This window comes from Taudactylus pleione, unplaced genomic scaffold (assembly GCF_031769625.1).
Source record: "Taudactylus pleione unplaced genomic scaffold, aTauple2 ptg000744l, whole genome shotgun sequence".
In the NCBI taxonomy this organism is placed as follows: domain Eukaryota; kingdom Metazoa; phylum Chordata; class Amphibia; order Anura; family Myobatrachidae; genus Taudactylus; species Taudactylus pleione.
In genome coordinates this window covers 455309-472591 of record NW_028285146.1, presented here as the reverse complement: position 1 = coordinate 472591, position 17283 = coordinate 455309, and the positions used below count along the sequence as shown (strand labels likewise).

General features: G+C 49.8%; 1 protein-coding gene across 4 annotated transcripts in view; it reads left to right on the top strand.

The window, feature by feature from the left end:
• Window positions 1–17283, top strand: part of OPLAH (5-oxoprolinase, ATP-hydrolysing) — a 120736-nt gene that overhangs the window by 80631 nt on the left and 22822 nt on the right. For all 4 annotated transcript variants that reach the window (XM_088457193.1, XM_088457191.1, XM_088457192.1 and 1 more), the window contains 6 exons: window positions 1113–1251; window positions 1472–1584; window positions 6145–6296; window positions 6405–6565; window positions 6824–6925; window positions 8529–8703. In XM_088457193.1, the coding sequence (XP_088313319.1) occupies window positions 1113–1251; window positions 1472–1584; window positions 6145–6296; window positions 6405–6565; window positions 6824–6925; window positions 8529–8703 (842 nt within the window). The remainder of the gene's footprint in view (window positions 1–1112; window positions 1252–1471; window positions 1585–6144; window positions 6297–6404; window positions 6566–6823; window positions 6926–8528; window positions 8704–17283) is intronic.

Below are 17283 nucleotides of genomic sequence, written 5' to 3'. Positions count from 1 at the left end.
GGGGGACTGGATGTGAGAGAGAGAGAGTGTGAGTGTGTGTGTAAGAGGGAGTATGTGTTTGTGTGTGCATGAGAGAGTGTGTGTGAGCGCGCGCGTGAGAGAGTGTGTGTACGTGTGCATGAGAGTGTGTGTGTGTGCATGAGAGGGAGAGTGTGTGTTTGTGTGAAAGGGAGTGTGTGCATGTGTGTGTGAGATATATATATATATATTTGGTAACTGCTCCCTGTGTCTCTGGCATATTACATGGAGCTATAGCTGGTACATGTAGGCAGGACTAGACCACAGCTGCTGCTTAGTGCTAAGTGCTGATCACCTGATTGTATCTATAATCACATCTCTCCGTGTCCCAGTGCTCAGTAATGGGGTAATGTGTGTGTGATGATGTGACGCACTATACTATACATTGTGTTACTTTTCTCATCTCGTAACAAACAGGCAAATCTTAATTAAATCATTTTACCTTTCAAATATGATCTAGTTCCCTTAATACCCTGATTTGCATTTCTCCAACCTCAGCAACATATTTCTTCTGCTCATGGCTGCACCATAAAATGCAAATGAGGTGGTGGCACATTAAGCTGCAGTCTAGGTGTGAGAGGTACGAGGTCAGACAGTGAGAGGTGAGAGGTATGTGGTATGTAGGTCAGACGGTGAGAAGTATGTGGTATGTAGGTCAGACGGTGAGAGGTATGTGGTATGTGGGTCAGACGGTGAGAGGTATGTGGTATGTGAGTCAGACGGTGAGAGGTATGTGGGTCAGACAGTGAGAGGTATGTGGGTCAGACGGTGAGAGGTATGTGGGTCAGACGGTGAGAGGTATGTGGGTCAGACAGTGAGAGGTACGAGGTCAGACGGTGAGAGGTATGTGGGTCAGACAGTGAGAGGTACGAGGTCAGACAGTTAGAGGTATGTGGGTCAGACAGTGAGAGGTACGAGGTCAGACAGTGAGAGGTACGAGGTCAGACGGTGAGAGGTATGTGGGTCAGACGGTGAGAGGTATGTGGGTCAGACAGTGAGAGGTACGAGGTCAGACAGTGAGAGGTACGAGGTCGGAGTCACAGGATGTGGTAACCAATAAACTTATAACGGAGACTCTCTGTGCCCCACATTAGGTACATGAAGGAGTTTGGATTCACCATCCCCTCCAGGGCTATTGTAGTGGACGACATCCGTGTACGTGGGACCGGCAGCACTAGTATCCGCTGTGAGAAGCGCATCAAACCCAGCGGTCAGCCGGCTCGTGTAGAGAACGTGAGTCCCCGTGGGAGTTGCCTAGTCACTGGCCCTTTTACCAGGGGCCCCACATGTCATTCCGTGCCCGCCTCTTGCTCTCTGTGGAATATGTATCACACATTCATCCATGTTTCGTGTATCTGCTCCATGTCATTCCCTTGGCCGGAGCTTGGAGCTCTCTGTCTCATTACTTACACACGACTCTATAGCTCATTATTCCTCCCCAATCTCTGTGCAGGAGACCAGATGCTACTTTGAGGACGGATACAGGGACACCAATGTGTATCTTCTGGAAGACTTGTCATGTGACCACACCATCCCCGGACCTGCCATCATCATTGATAAGAACAGGTGCGGGATGTCCCGGGATTCATTTACAGCCCTGGCAGTGAGCTTTCAGTACAGCTTCTCCTCCTGCTGCTGCCGCGTGTCTCTCTCCCATTGCTGCGTGGCTCTCTCTCCCATTGCTGCGTGGCTCTCTCCCACTGCTGCGTGGCTCTCTCTCCCATTGCTGCGTAGGACAGCAATGGGAGAGAGAGAGTTTCTCTCTCCCATTGCAGCGTGGCTCTCCCCCACCATTGCAGTGTGGCTCTCCCTCCCATTGCAGCGTGGCTCTCCCTCCCATTGCAGCGTGGCTCTCCCTCCCATTGCAGCGTGGCTCTCCCTCCCATTGCTGAGTGGCTCTCCCTCCCATTGCTGAGTGGCTCTCCCTCCCATTACTGAGTGGCTCTCCCTCCCATTGCTGAGTGGTTCTCCCTCCCATTGCTGTGTGGCTCTCTCTCCCATTGCTGCCTGGCTCTCTCTCCCATTGCTGCCTGGCTCTGTCCCATTGCAGCGTGGCTCTCCTTCCCATTGCAGCGTGGCTCTCCCTCCCATTGCTGCCTGGCTCTCTCCCATTGCTGCCTGGCTCTCTCCCATTGCTGCCTGGCTCTCTCCCATTGCTGCGTGGCCCTTTCTCCCATTGCTGCCTGGCTCTCTCCCATTGCAGCCTGGCTCTGTCCCATTGCAGCGTGGCTCTCCCTCCCATTGCAGCGTGGCTCTCCCTCCCATTGCTGCCTGGCTCTCTCTCCCATTGCTGCCTGGCTCTCTCCCATTGCTGCTTGGCTCTCCCATTGCTGCCTGGCTCTCTCTCCCATTGCTGCGTGTTTCTCTATCCCATTGCTGCCTGGCTCTCTCTCCCATTGCTGCGTGGCCCTCTCTCCCATTGCTGCGTGGCTCTCTCTCCCATTGCAGCGTGGCTCTCTCTCCCATTGCCAGCGTGGCTCTCCCTCCCATTGCAGCGTGGCTCTCCCTCCCATTGCAGCGTGGCTCTCTCTCCAATTGCTGCGTGGCTCTCTCTCCCATTGCTGCGTGGGACAGCAATGGGAGAGAGAGTTTCTCTCTCCCATTGCTGCATGGCTCTCTCTCCCATTGCTGCGTGGCTCTCTCTCCCATTGCTGCATGGCTCTCTCTCCCATTGCTGAGTGGCTCTCTCTCCCATTGCTGAGTGGCTCTCTCTCCCATTGCTGCCTGGCTCTCTCCCATTGCTGCTTGGCTCTCCCATTGCTGCCTGGCTCTCTCTCCCATTGCAGCGTGTTTCTCTCTCCCATTGCTGCGTGGCCCTCTCTCCCATTGCTGCGTGGCTCTCTCTCCCATTGCAGCCTGGCTCTCTCCCATTGCTGCCTGGCTCTGTCCCATTGCAGCCTGGCTCTGTCCCATTGCAGCGTGGCTCTCCCTCCCATTGCAGCGTGGCTCTCCCTCCCATTGCTGCCTGGCTCTCTCTCCCATTGCTGCGTGTTTCTCTCTCCCATTGCTGCGTGGCCCTCTCTCCCATTGCTGCGTGGCCCTCTCTCCCATTGCTGCGTGGCTCTCTCTCCCATTGCTGCCTGGCTCTGTCCCATTGCAGCATTGCTCTGTCCCATTGCAGCGCTGCTCTGTCCCATTGCAGCGTGGCTCTCCCTCCCATTGCTGCCTGGCTCTCTCTCCCATTGCTGCGTGTTTCTCTCTCCCATTGCTGCCTGGCTCTCTCTCTTATTGCTGCGTGGCCCTCTCTCCCATTGCTGCCTGGCTCTCTCTCCCATCGCTGCCTGGCTCTCTCCCATTGCTGCTTGGCTCTCCCATTGCTGCCTGGCTCTCTCTCCCATTGCTGCGTGTTTCTCTCTCCCATTGCTGCCTGGCTCTCTCTCTTATTGCTGCGTGGCCCTCTCTCCCATTGCTGTGTGGCCCTCTCTCCCATTGCTGTGTGGCCCTCTCTCCCATTGCTGCATGGCTCTCTCCCATTGCTGCCTGGCTCTCTCCCATTGCTGCCTGCTCTGTCCCATTGCAGCCTGGCTCTGTCCCATTGCAGCATGGCTCTCCCTCCCATTGCAGCGTGGCTCTCCCTCCCATTGCAGCGTGGCTCTCCCTCCCATTGCTGCCTGGCTCTCTCTCCCATTGCTGTGTGTTTCTCTTTCCCATTGCTGCCTGGCTCTCTCTCTTATTGCTGCGTGGCTCTCTCTCCCATTGCTGCGTGGCCCTCTCTCCCATTGCTGCCTGGCTCTCTCTCCCATTGCTGCCTGGCTCTCTCCCATTGCTGCCTGGCTCTGTCCCATTGCAGCGTGGCTCTGTCCCATTGCAGCGTGGCTCTCCCTCCCATTGCAGTGTGGCTCTCTCTCCCATTGCTGCGTGGCTCTCTCTCCCATTGCTGCGTGGCTCTCTCTCTCCCATTGCTGTGTGGGACAGCAATGGGAGAGAGAGTTTCTCTCTCCCATTGCTGCATGGCTCTCTCTCCCATTGCTGCATGGCTCTCTCTCCCATTGCTGCGTGGCTCTCTCTCCCATTGCTGAGTGGCTCTCTTTCCCATTGCTGAGTGGCTCTCTCTCCCATTGCTGCGTGTTTCTCTCTCCCATTGCAGCGTGGCTCTGTCCCATTGCTGCGTGGCTCTGTCCCATTGCAGCGTGGCTCTGTCCCATTGCAGCGTGGCTCTCCCTCCCATTGCAGTGTGGCTCTCTCTCCCATTGCTGCGTGGCTCTCTCTCCCATTGCTGCGTGGCTCTCTCTCTCCCATTGCTGTGTGGGACAGCAATGGGAGAGAGAGTTTCTCTCTCCCATTGCTGCATGGCTCTCTCTCCCATTGCTGCATGGCTCTCTCTCCCATTGCTGCGTGGCTCTCTCTCCCATTGCTGAGTGGCTCTCTTTCCCATTGCTGAGTGGCTCTCTCTCCCATTGCTGCGTGTTTCTCTCTCCCATTGCAGCGTGGCTCTGTCCCATTGCTGCGTGGCTCTGTCCCATTGCAGCGTGGCTCTGTCCCATTGCAGCGTGGCTCTCCCTCCCATTGCCGCGTGGCTCTCCCTCCCATTGCAGCGTGGCTCTCCCTCCCATTGCAGCGTGGCTCTCCCTCCCATTGCAGCGTGGCTCTCCCTCCCATTTCTGCGTGGCTCTCCTTCCCATTGCAGCGTGGCTCTCTCTCCTATTGCTGCGTGGCTCTCTCATTGCTGCCTGGCTCTCTCTCCCATTGCTGCCTGGCTTTGTCCCATTGCTGCCTGGCTCTCTCTCCCATTGCTGAGTGTCTCTCTCTCCCATTGCTGCCTGGCTCTCTCTCCCATTGCTGCCTGGCTCTCTCTCCCATTGCTGCCTGGCTTTGTCCCATTGCTGCCTGGCTCTCTCTCCCATTGCTGCCTGGCTCTCTCTCCCATTGCTGAGTGGCTCTCTCTCCCATTGCAGCGTGGCTGTCCCTCCCATTGCTGTCTGGCTCTCCCTCCCATTGCTGCCTGGCTCTCTCTCCCATTGCTGCCTGGCTCTGTCCCATTGCTGCGTGGCTCTCTCTCCCATTGCTGCCTGGCTCTGTCCCATTGCTGCCTGGCTCTGTCCCATTGCTGCCTGGCTCTCTCTCCCATTGCTGCCTGTCTCTCTCCCATTGCTGCGTGGCTCTCTCTCCCATTGCTGCCTGGCTCTCTCTCCCATTGCTGCCTGGCTTTCTCTCCCATTGCTGCCTGGCTCTTCCTCCCATTGCTGCGTGGCTCTCTCCCATTGCTGCGTGGCTCTCCCTCCCATTGCTGCGTGGCTCTCCCTCCCATTGCTGCGTGGTTCTCTGCAATTTTTTTTTTAATAAAAAATGTATTTATTTAGCTCCAGCACACCCCATAGAGGTGTACAATTTGTAATAACACAATAATACAACAAAATCTGATATTAACAGATAGGCAAATTGATAAGAGAGCCTTTTGTATCAAGATTCTATAGATTATTAGATTAAAGGCCGCACCCTTTTCACACTTTGTTTGACATTCTAATCTGAACCCGTTGTCCATGACCTTTGGTTTCAAAAGGCCATCCAGCTACAAAACCGTGGCACTTCTATAGTGCAGCACGGATCCATGTTTAAAAAACAATGCTCTCTCCCACCCCCCGCTCCAAAGAATGGTAACCAGAACTAGTTCTTCTAGATGTACGGTGCCCCTGATAGTGCTACAACCAGCACTGGGTGGCGCCATAGTAGGAAGACGTACAGCGCGAGTCCCCCCTGAATCTCGTCAACCAGCCCTAGGCAAGTCGGCATGGGATTAGATTCCCTAGAGAAATCGGGCCACAACCTCCCTCCTCCCCAAAACACCCCCACCTAGGGGATACAGGCCTGTGTTGGCTGGCCACTTGGTGTACTAACCAATCAGAATGACTGTTCTAGTGCTGGTTACCCCAAACCACAACACTGCTGCACGGATCCAATTTTTGCGGCAGTTTGGAGCTTAGTAATGCAAATCTGCCAGGACCAGGGCAATCACCGGGCAATTTTGCAAACCTGCCGTTTAGTAAATTTTCCCCCAAATCTTGTTTTATTAGTGTGTTTGTTCCCAGTAGTAAAGCTCTGGCGAGTATTCTGGCACTATATCAGTAAAGGATAACATGAAAGGCCTAAAGCAATAATAAAATGACACAATAACCGTGTGTTTCTCAGCACTATACTGGTGGAACCTGACTGCACTGCGTCTATTTCTGAATATGGAGATGTCCAGATCGTGGTGGGGAGCGGGAAACAGCAGGTGATCGGACCAGAGCTGGACACCATCCAGTTGTCCATCTTCTCCCACCGATTTATGAGCATTGCAGGTCGGCTTTCTTGCAGCCCCTATTGTGTATAAATAATAATTTTCCTGTACTTTATATTATTGTGGCTTTGTGTACTCTGTGACGCCAAAAAATCTTCCTAATACACAGAACAAATGGGGCGAATTCTGCAGAGAACGGCCATCTCCACCAACATTAAGGAGCGGCTGGACTTTTCCTGTGCTCTGTTTGGTCCTGACGGGGGCCTGGTGTCTAATGCCCCCCACATCCCTGTCCACTTGGGAGCCATGCAGGAGACTGTCCAGTTCCAGGTGAGCCAACGTCTGGCCAGGGCTGGGATAGAGATGACCGTTCTACCGCAGTTTGACATATATATTGCTGTAGTTTAGGTTATAACTTCTGCCATATCTGCAGCTGGAGTATTTCTTAATTCCCAGCGGATCTGCCAGGATTAGACCCATTATACGTGGAAACATTACTGCGGCAGACACACACTGGGGAAGAAAGTACAGCGTTTGGCTTCCCGGCATGAGTGATTGATGTCACTGATAATTATTCTTCTACCATAGATAAAAAGCCTGCAGGATGATCTGACGGAAGGAGACGTAATCCTGAGCAATCACCCATGTGCCGGAGGCAGTCACCTACCAGACCTCACGGTTATTACCCCAGTAAGTGCCCCTCGCCCCAAATCCCAGTGCCAGCTGTAAGTATCTCAAGGAACTATTGTAACAGAAAATAGCTGTATCCTCTATACCTGTGGTTCTCAAACTCGGTCCTCAGGACCCCACACAGGTCATGTTTTCCAGGTCACCCAGCAGGAGCACAGGTGAATTCATTACTCACTGACACATTTTAAAAGATCCACAGGTGGAGCTAATTATTTCACTTATGATTCTGTGAGGAGACCTGGAAAACATGCACTGTTTGGGGTCCTGAGGACCGAGTTTGAGAACTTAGCAGGGGTCTGTTTTCTTTCTTTCGCTCTCTGATCTGTCTGACCACGCCCCCTCTTATTTGCTGCTCCGCCCCCTTTACCCTTTCTACTCCAGAATCCATACTTACCCCATTCAGGTCCTCCACCTGGGCTAGGTCTGTCCCATCTCCCTAATAGTGGGGGCCATTGGGAAACACACGCCTCGGCTCCTACTGCGCATGCATGTTGGGGACAGGACAGACCTTACGGAATTATTATATAGTCTCCTCCATTTTTCTATATTATCTGCCATAAAGCTAATATCGGGCCAAGAGATGCGACTGTGTTTTTATTATATATTGTGACCCTGGAAATACCATTTTTCAGGAGCTTCTGCGAATCCCAGGAGCAGTTTCTGAGCTTTGTGTCTTACATAGTGCAGATCTGGTGGGGGGGGAGCAGCCTGCAGTAACGTCATAGCTCTGTGTGCAATGTGGGAAATGAACTACAACTTCCATCAGCCATTATATAAATGCATCCAACGGCAGCGCTGAGTGCAGTCTCTCCCCTGTGACACAATCACCCTGGAGCTTGAATGCAATAACAAGTGACCGGCTCCTGCACAGCGCTGACCACTGCAGACAAGGTGACACAAAATGGAGCTTATAGCGGGATAGGGGCTGAGCAATACGGTACTGAGGCTGCTTAGAGCGTCTGTTACCCTGAGTAACCATGTGAACGAATATACCTTCCATAGGATGGCGGTCACTGCTTATGGTCAGGATGGTGTAGACGTGTGAGGTATGAAGTACGCAGGGAAAGTGTTATGAATGTATTCCCAGACGCCATGTTGCCCCCCCCCCTGATAATGTGTGGTCTGGCATTGTCTGCTCAGGTCTCCACAGACCAGTTGGTCAATAGCAGGATGGTGATCGACAGCTTACCCCGTTTTGTAGGCGTGGCGGGGGGTGTCTTCATAAACGGAGGCATTCCCAAACGAACGCCTGCCGTTTGTGGGCGGCCCCACTGACATCACCAGTGATGTCAGTGGGAGAGCTTCCGGCTCTATTAGAGCCGGAAGCTCTCTGTGGCTTGCAGCAGACGAGACCCTACCACAAGGGTCTCGTCGCAAGCCCCGATGGTCGCGATGGTCTTGACCATCGCGACCATCAACTTGGCCGCTCGCTAAAGCTGTGGGTGGTCACCCACAGCCTAGCGAGCGGCCTGGAGGCCGGGTCAGAAAATAGATGCGGCCGCCCTCATTCAGAGTGAGCGCTCGCATTTTGCGAGCGCCTCTGAATGAGGTCCCCAGTGTGATCTAGCCGCAAAGCAACATCTGTCTCTTCATTCCCCTGCAGGTGTTTCGGACGGAAGCCCCACGTCCGGTTTTCTTTGTGGCTTCCCGTGGGCACCATGCTGACATTGGTGGTATCACCCCAGGCTCCATGCCACCTCATTCCAAGTCCTTGAAAGAGGAAGGAGCAGTTTTCACGTCATTCAAACTTGTGAAAGAGGGAGCGTTCCAGGAGGATGGTGAGCGGGGGGCGTGCAGTGTCCTCAGGGCGGGGCTTTGTGAGGCCGCAAAGGGCGGGGCTTTGTGAGGCCGCAAAGGGCGGGGCTTTGTGAGGTCGCAAAGGGCGGGGCTTTACATGGCCTCAGGGCGGGGCTTTGTATGGGCTCAAGTAAGGGCTGTACATGATGTATGAAATATATGTAATTGTGAGGTCATTCATGTCCCCCGATAGGTAAATGTGTAATGTAAGAGAGTGACTCTTTGCAGTATTTATGTTTACTATTTACAAAAGTCTTTTTAAAGAGATGATAAACCGACCATACAAGTTGCTCGATATAAATATTGACTAATGACAGTGTTTGTACAGTATGGAATATATAGAAGGCTTCCATATATTGTTGGGAGGGAAATACCATGTAGCGATATGTAATCATTATATCACCATGCAGAATATTAACATGGTCTGAATGTTGGCACCTAGAATGTTGACATGATATTAATCTTAGGGTTAGCATCACATTGACATTATGAATGCAAAAATGTTACATGTCAACATTCTGAATGTGTCGACATTATGCTGTCATATCTGATGCAGCGCTCTCAGGGCCTGATTCAGCAAGTATCGCTATCCTGCTAGAACGCACGCAACGCAGTTGCTAATACCAGCGGTGAAATGCAAATGTTTGCAATCGCATAGCGATCAGTTTACCATAAGGACGCCCACTTCCCCTTACTCACATCCGTATACACGGGCAACATAGCGAAACAATCGGTAACATCGAGTAACATCGGACCCATACGCACAGGTAAGACAGGTCAGACCTCACTCAGGAATTGCTTACTTCAGTGCACGCTATTAGGCCTCAGGCTGTGTATGGTATTGCAGTGAATAATTTATGCACGCCCCTGCAACGCCGTTACAACGCACTGGAATACCTGCGTTCGCCCGACAACTTCCCCCCCCGTCACTACCCACAAATGGCACTTTCTGTCAATCAATGTACTTGAGGTCTGCGCAGCTGTAGGGTCCTGTCTCCTTATAGCATCACTAATATACAGTAGGTAATAAGCCGTAGGGTCCTGTCTCCTTATAGCATCACTAATATACAGTAGGTAAATAAGCCGTAGGGTCCTGTCTCCTTATAGCATCACTAATATACAGTAGGTAAATAAGCCGTAGGGTCCTGTCTCCTTATAGCATCACTAATATACAGTAGGTAAATAAGCCGTAGGGTCCTGTCTCCTTATAGCATCACCAATATACAGTAGTTAAATAAGCCGTAGGGTCCTGTCTCCTTATAGCATCACTAATATACAGTAGGTAAAGAAGCCGTAGGGTCCTGTCTCCTTATAGCATCACCAATATACAGTAGGTAAATAAGCCGTAGGCTCCTGTCTCCTTATAGCATCACCAATATACAGTAGTTAAATAAGCCGTAGGGTCCTGTCTCCTTATAGCATCACTAATATACAGTAGGTAAAGAAGCCGTAGGGTCCTGTCTCCTTATAGCATCACCAATATACAGTAGGTAAAGAAGCCGTAGGGTCCTGTCTCCTTATAGCATCACCAATATACAGTAGGTAAATAAGCCGTAGGCTCCTGTCTCCTTATAGCACCAATAATATACAGTAGGTAATAAGCCGTAGGCTCCTGTCTCCTTATAGCATCACTAATATACAGTAGGTAATAAGCCGTAGGGTCCCGTCTCCTTATAGCATCACTAATATACAGTAGGTAATAAGCCGTAGGCTCCTGTCTCCTTATAGCATCCCTAATATACAGTAGTTAAATAAGCCGTAGGGTCCTGTGTCCTTATAGCATCACCAATATACAGTAGGTAATAAGCCGTAGGCTCCTGTCTCCTTATAGCATCACCAATATACAGTAGGTAAATAAGCCGTAGGCTCTGGTTTCCTTATAGCATCACCAATATACAGTAGGTAAATAAGCCGTAGGGTCCTGTCTCCTTATAGCATCACCAATATACAGTAGGTAATAAGCCGTAGGGTCCTGTCTCCTTATAGCATCACTAATATACAGTAGTTAAATAAGCTGTAGGGTCCTGTCTCCTTATAGCATCACTAATATACAGTAGGTAAATAATGCGTAGGCTCCTGTCTCCTTATAGCATCACTAATATACAGTAGGTAAATAAGCCGTAGGGTCCTATCTCCTTATAGCATCACTAATATACAGTAGGTAAATAAGTCGTAGACTCCTGTCTCCTTATAGCATCACCAATATACAGTAGTTAAATAAGCCGTAGGGTCCTGTCTCCTTATAGCATCACTAATATACAGTAGGTAAATAAGCCGTAGGCTCCTGTCTCCTTATAGCATCACTAATATACAGTAGGTAAATAAGCCGTAGGCTCCTGTCTCCTTATAGCACCACTAATATACAGTAGGTAATAAGCCGTAGGGTCCTGTCTCCTTATAGCATCACTAATATACAGTAGGTAAATAAGCCGTAGGGTCCTGTCTCCTTATAGCATCACCAATATACAGTAGGTAAATAAGCCGTAGGCTCCTGTCTCCTTATAGCACCACTAATATACAGTAGGTAATAAGCCGTAGCATCCTGTCTCCTTATAGCACCACTAATATACAGTAGGTAATAAGCCGTAGGCTCCTGTCTCCTTATAGCATCACTAATATACAGTAGGTAAATAAGCCGTAGGCTCCTGTCTCCTTATAGCACCACTAATATACAGTAGGTAATAAGCTGTAGGGTCCTGTCTCCTTATAGCATCACCAATATACAGTAGGTAAATAACCCGTAGGGTCCTGTGTCCTTATAGCATCTCCAATATACAGTAGGTAATAAGCCGTAGGGTCCTGTGTCCTTATAGCATCACCAATATGCAGTAGGTAATAAGCCGTAGGGTCCTGTGTCCTTATAGCATCACCAATATACAGTAGGTAATAAGCCGTAGGGTCCCGTCTCCTTATAGCATCACTAATATACAGTAGGTAAATAAGCCGTAGGGTCCCGTGTCCTTATAGCATCACCAATATACAGTAGGTAATAAGCCGTAGGGTCCTGTGTCCATATAGCATCACCAATATACAGTAGGTAATAAGCCGTAGGGTCCCTTCTCCTTATAGCATCACTAATATACAGTAGGTAAATAAGCTGTAGGGTCCTGTCTCCTTATAGCATCACCAATATACAGTAGGTAATAAGCCGTAGGGTCCTGTCTCCTTATAGCATCACCAATATACAGTAGGTAATAAGCCGTAGGTCCCGTCTCCTTATAGCATCACTAATATACAGTAGGTAATAAGCCGTAGGCTCCTGTCTCCTTATAGCATCACCAATATACAGTAGGTAAATAAGCCGTAGGCTCCTGTCTCCATATAGCATCCCTAATATACAGTAGTTAAATAAGCCGTAGGGTCCTGTGTCCTTATAGCATCACCAATATACAGTAGGTAATAAGCCGTAGGGTCCTGTCTCCTTATAGCATCACCAATATACAGTAGGTAATAAGCCGTAGGCTCCTGTCTCCTTATAGCATCACCAATATACAGTAGGTAAATAAGCCGTAGGCTCCGGTCTCCTTATAGCATCACCAATATACAGTAGGTAAATAAGCCGTAGGGTCCTGTGTCCTTATAGCATCACCAATATACAGTAGGTAAATAAGCCGTAGGCTCCTGTCTCCTTATAGCATCACTAATATACAGTAGGTAATAAGCTGTAGGGTCCTGTCTCCTTATAGCATCACTAATATACAGTAGCTAAATAAGCCGTAGGGTCCTGTCTCCTTATAGCATCACTAATATACAGTAGGTAAATAAGCTGTAGGGTCCTGTCTCCTTATAGCATTACTAATATACAGTAGGTAAATAAGCTGTAGGGTCCTGTCTCCTTATAGCATCACTAATATACAGTAGGTAAATAATGCGTAGGCTCCTGTCTCCTTATAGCACCACTAATATACAGTAGGTAATAAGTCGTAGGGTCCTGTCTCCTTATAGCATCACCAATATACAGTAGGTAAATAATGCGTAGGCTCCTGTCTCCTTATAGCATCACCAATATACAGTAGGTAAATAAGCCGTAGGCTCCTGTCTCCTTATAGCATCACCAATATACAGTAGGTAATAAGCCGTAGGGTCCTGTCTCCTTATAGCATCACTAATATACAGTAGGTAATAAGCCGTAGGGTCCTGTCTCCTTATAGCATCACTAATATACAGTAGGTAAATAAGCCGTAGGGTCCTATCTCCTTATAGCATCACTAATATACAGTAGGTAAATAAGTCGTAGGCTCCTGTCTCCTTATAGCATCACCAATATACAGTAGTTAAATAAGCCGTAGGGTCCTGTCTCCTTATAGCATCACCAATATACAGTAGGTAAATAAGCCGTAGGGTCCTGTCTCCTTATAGCATCACCAATATACAGTAGTTAAATAAGCCGTAGGGTCCTGTCTCCTTATAGCATCACTAATATACAGTAGGTAAATAAGCCGTAGGGTCCTGTCTCCTTATAGCATCACCAATATACAGTAGGTAAATAAGCCGTAGGCTCCTGTCTCCTTATAGCACCACTAATATACAGTAGGTAATAAGCCGTAGGCTCCTGTCTCCTTATAGCATCACCAATATACAGTAGGTAAATAAGCCGTAGGGTCCTGTCTCCTTATAGCATCACTAATATATAGTAGGTAATAAGCCGTAGGCTCCTGTCTCCTTATAGCATCACTAATATACAGTAGGTAAATAAGCCGTAGGCTCCTGTCTCCTTATAGCACCACTAATATACAGTAGGTAATAAGCTGTAGGGTCCTGTCTCCTTATAGCATTACCAATATACAGTAGGTAATAAGCCGTAGGCTCCTGTCTCCTTATAGCATCACTAATATACAGTAGGTAAATAAGCCGTAGGGTCCTGTCTCCTTATAGCATATCACCAATATACAGTAGGTAAATAAGCCGTAGGCTCCTGTCTCCTTATAGCATCACCAATATACAGTAGGTAAATAAGCCGTAGGGTCCTGTGTCCTTATAGCATCACCAATATACAGTAGGTAATAAGCCGTAGGGTCCTGTGTCCTTATAGCATCACCAATATACAGTAGGTAAATAAGCTGTAGGGTCCTGTCTCCTTATAGCATCACCAATATACAGTAGGTAATAAGCCGTAGGGTCCTGTGTCCTTATAGCATCACCAATATACAGTAGGTAATAAGCCATAGGGTCCTGTGTCCTTATAGCATCACCAATATACAGTAGGTAATAAGCCGTAGGCTCCTGTCTCCTTATAGCATCACTAATATACAGTAGGTAATAAGCCGTAGGGTCCTGTCTCCTTATAGCATTACCAATATACAGTAGGTAATAAGCCATAGGGTCCTGTCTCCTTATAGCATCACTAATATACAGTAGGTAATAAGCCATAGGGTCCTGTCTTCTTATAGCATCACCAATATACAGTAGGTAATAAGCTGTAGGCAGGGGCGGATTGGGAAATGAAAGTGGCCCTGGAAAAAAACGTGAAAGTTGCCCTTGGTGTGCACGCCGAAGGCGCGCGCCGAAAAATTGGGTGTGGCCTTGTGGAAAGGGGTGTGGCCTAATGCGAAACACCATACCTGCAAGCCACTCCCCCTGTTTCAGTCATAGTCATACTGGGGGCATGCCTACCGCTCCAGGAGCTGATAGCCATGCCCACAGTCCCTCTCTCCAGTGAATAAGCACAGCGAGCATGTGAATGAGCATTTTCTTACCTATATGATTACTCTGCAATGGGGAATCTCTGAAGACATTGATCCTCCCTGGACAGGCAGTGTCTTGAGTTGGTATTTGCTATTCATGCATGAGATCCCATGGTCTGGAAGCCGCCTGTATGTGTCCCAATAAAACCAATGTCATTATCATGCAACAGAGGTTTAACCAGATAATAAATGTGGGTTTCCCATATCAAACAATTTTATATTAATAAAATATATTTGCTCTTTTGGTTCCATTTGCATCAGTAATATGGTTTCATTAGAATTGTTATCTTACTGAAGATGACTGTGCCCCAGTGTTTCTTCTAATAGTATCAGCGTTCCTACCGTCCTATATGTGTGTCTCCAGCACCAGCGTCTTGGTGTGTCTCCAACCTATCCCCTGGTGTGTTTCTTCAGCGCTATCTCCCTGCGCCTCTCCAGTGCCACCCCCAATTCTCTCCGGCACCATCCACCCACCGTGCCATCCTCCTGCGTCTCCCGAGCGTCATCCTCCTGCGTCTCCTCAGTGGCGTCCTCCTACCCTAGCACAGAATAGCCCTTCTTTCTCACACACAGATCTACCCTTAGCACAGAATACCCCCCTCCCCACAGACAGATCAACCCCCCCGTCCCCACAGACAGATCATCATCTCCCCCGCCCTTAGTATAGCAGACCCCCCGTCCCCCAGACAGACCATCTCCCCCACCCCTAGTATAGCAGACCCCCATCCCCAGACAGATCATCTCCCCCACCCCTAGTGTAGCATACCCCCATCCCCAGACAGATCATCATCTCCCCCGCCCTTAGTATAGCAGACCCCCCTCCCCAGACAGATAATCTCCCCCACCCCTAGTGTAGCAGACCCCCATCCCCAGACAGATCATCATCTCCCCCGCCCTTAGTATAGCAGACCCCCCTCCCCACAGACAGATCATCTCCCCCGCCCCTAATATAGCAGACCCCCATCCCCCAGACAGATCATCATCTCCCCCGCCCTTAGTATAGCAGATCCCCTCCCCAGACAGATCATCATCTCCCCCACCCCTAGTATAGCAGACCCCCTCCTCACAGACAGCTCATCTCCCCCGCCCTTAGTATAGCAGACCCCCCCTTCCCCAGATAGATCATCATCTCCCCCACCCCTAGTATAGCAGACCCCCCTTCCCAGACATATCATCTCCCCCGCCCTTAGTATAGCAGACCTCCCCTCCCCCAGACAGATCATCATCTCCCCCACCCCTAGTATAGCAGACCCCCCTTCCCAGACAGCTCATCTCCCCCGCCCTTAGTATAGCAGACCCCCCCTTCCCCAGATAGATCATCATCTCCCCCACCCCTAGTATAGCAGACCCCCCTTCCCAGACAGATCATCTCCCCCGCCCTTAGTATAGCAGACCTCCCCTCCCCCAGACAGATCATCATCTCCCCCACCCATAGTATAGCAGAGCACCCCCTCCCCACAGACAGATCATCTCCCCCGCCCCTAATATAGCAGACCCCCCCTCCCCCAGACAGATCATCTCCCCCGCCCCTAATATATCAGACCCCCCTCCCCCACAGACAGATCATCATCTCTCCAGCACCACCCCTAGTATGTCAGACCCCCCCCTCCCCCAACAGACAGATCACCACCCCCTAGACTGCAGCCAGACCCGATTGTCTCCTCTCCACTCTGCCCCCTCCCCAGGCTGTGAAATGAAACTTAAACATGACACTTCACAGCCTGGGGAGGGGAGAGTGGAGAGGATGTGATCAGGCTGAAAGACTGCTCTGACCGGCCGGCGGCCCCCCATCCCCGCCGCAACTTACCCTCACCGCGGCCACGCTGTCACCCGCGGTCCAGCGCCACTTCACCTCACTCCGACTGTACGCTGGGTGGAGCCTTGATAGGATGCTGGCCGCTGGCCTCTCTTCTCGCGAGAGAGGCTAAGGCAAGGCCAGGCAGTACTGATAGGCAGCCAGGCTGCTTGTGTAAAACACACAGGAGCCGGCTGGGTGACGCGAATCGGGGGGCGGGGCCTCAAATAACAAGCGGCCCCACAACCAATTGGCCCACCGGGATTTTCCCCGCAAAAAGTAATGCCCAATCCGCCCCTGGCCGTAGGGTCCTGTCTCCTTATAGCATCACTAATATACAGTAGGTAAATAAGCCGTAGGCTCCTGTCTCCTTATAGCATCACTAATATACAGTAGGTAAATAAGCCGTAGGCTCCTGTCTCCTTATAGCATCACCAATATACAGTAGGTAAATAAGCCGTAGGCTCCTGTCTCCTTATAGCATCACTAATATACAGTAGGTAATAAGCCGTAGGCTCCTGTCTCCTTATAGCATCACCAATATACATTAGGTAAATAAGCCGTAGGCTCCTGTCTCCTTATAGCATCACCAATATACAGTAGGTAAATAAGCCGTAGGATCCTGTCTCCTTATAGCATCCCTAATATACAGTAGGTAAATAAGCCGTAGGGTCCTGTCTCCTTATAGCATCACCAATATACAGTAGGTAAATAAGCCGTAGGATCCTGTCTCCTTATAGCATCCCTAATATACAGTAGGTAAATAAGCCGTAGGGTCCTGTCTCCTTATAGCATCACCAATATACAGTAGGTAAATAAGCTGTAGGCTCCTGTCTCCTTATAGCATCACCAATATACAGTAGGTAAATAAGCCGTAGGATCCTGTCTCCTTATAGCATCCCTAATATACAGTAGGTAAATAAGCCGTAGGGTCCTGTCTCCTTATAACATCACCAATATACAGTAGGTAAATAAGCCGTAGGCTCCTGTCTCCTTATAACATCCCTAATATACAGTAGGTAAATAAGCCGTAGGCTCCTGTCTCCTTATAGCATCACTAATATACAGTAGGTAAATAAGCC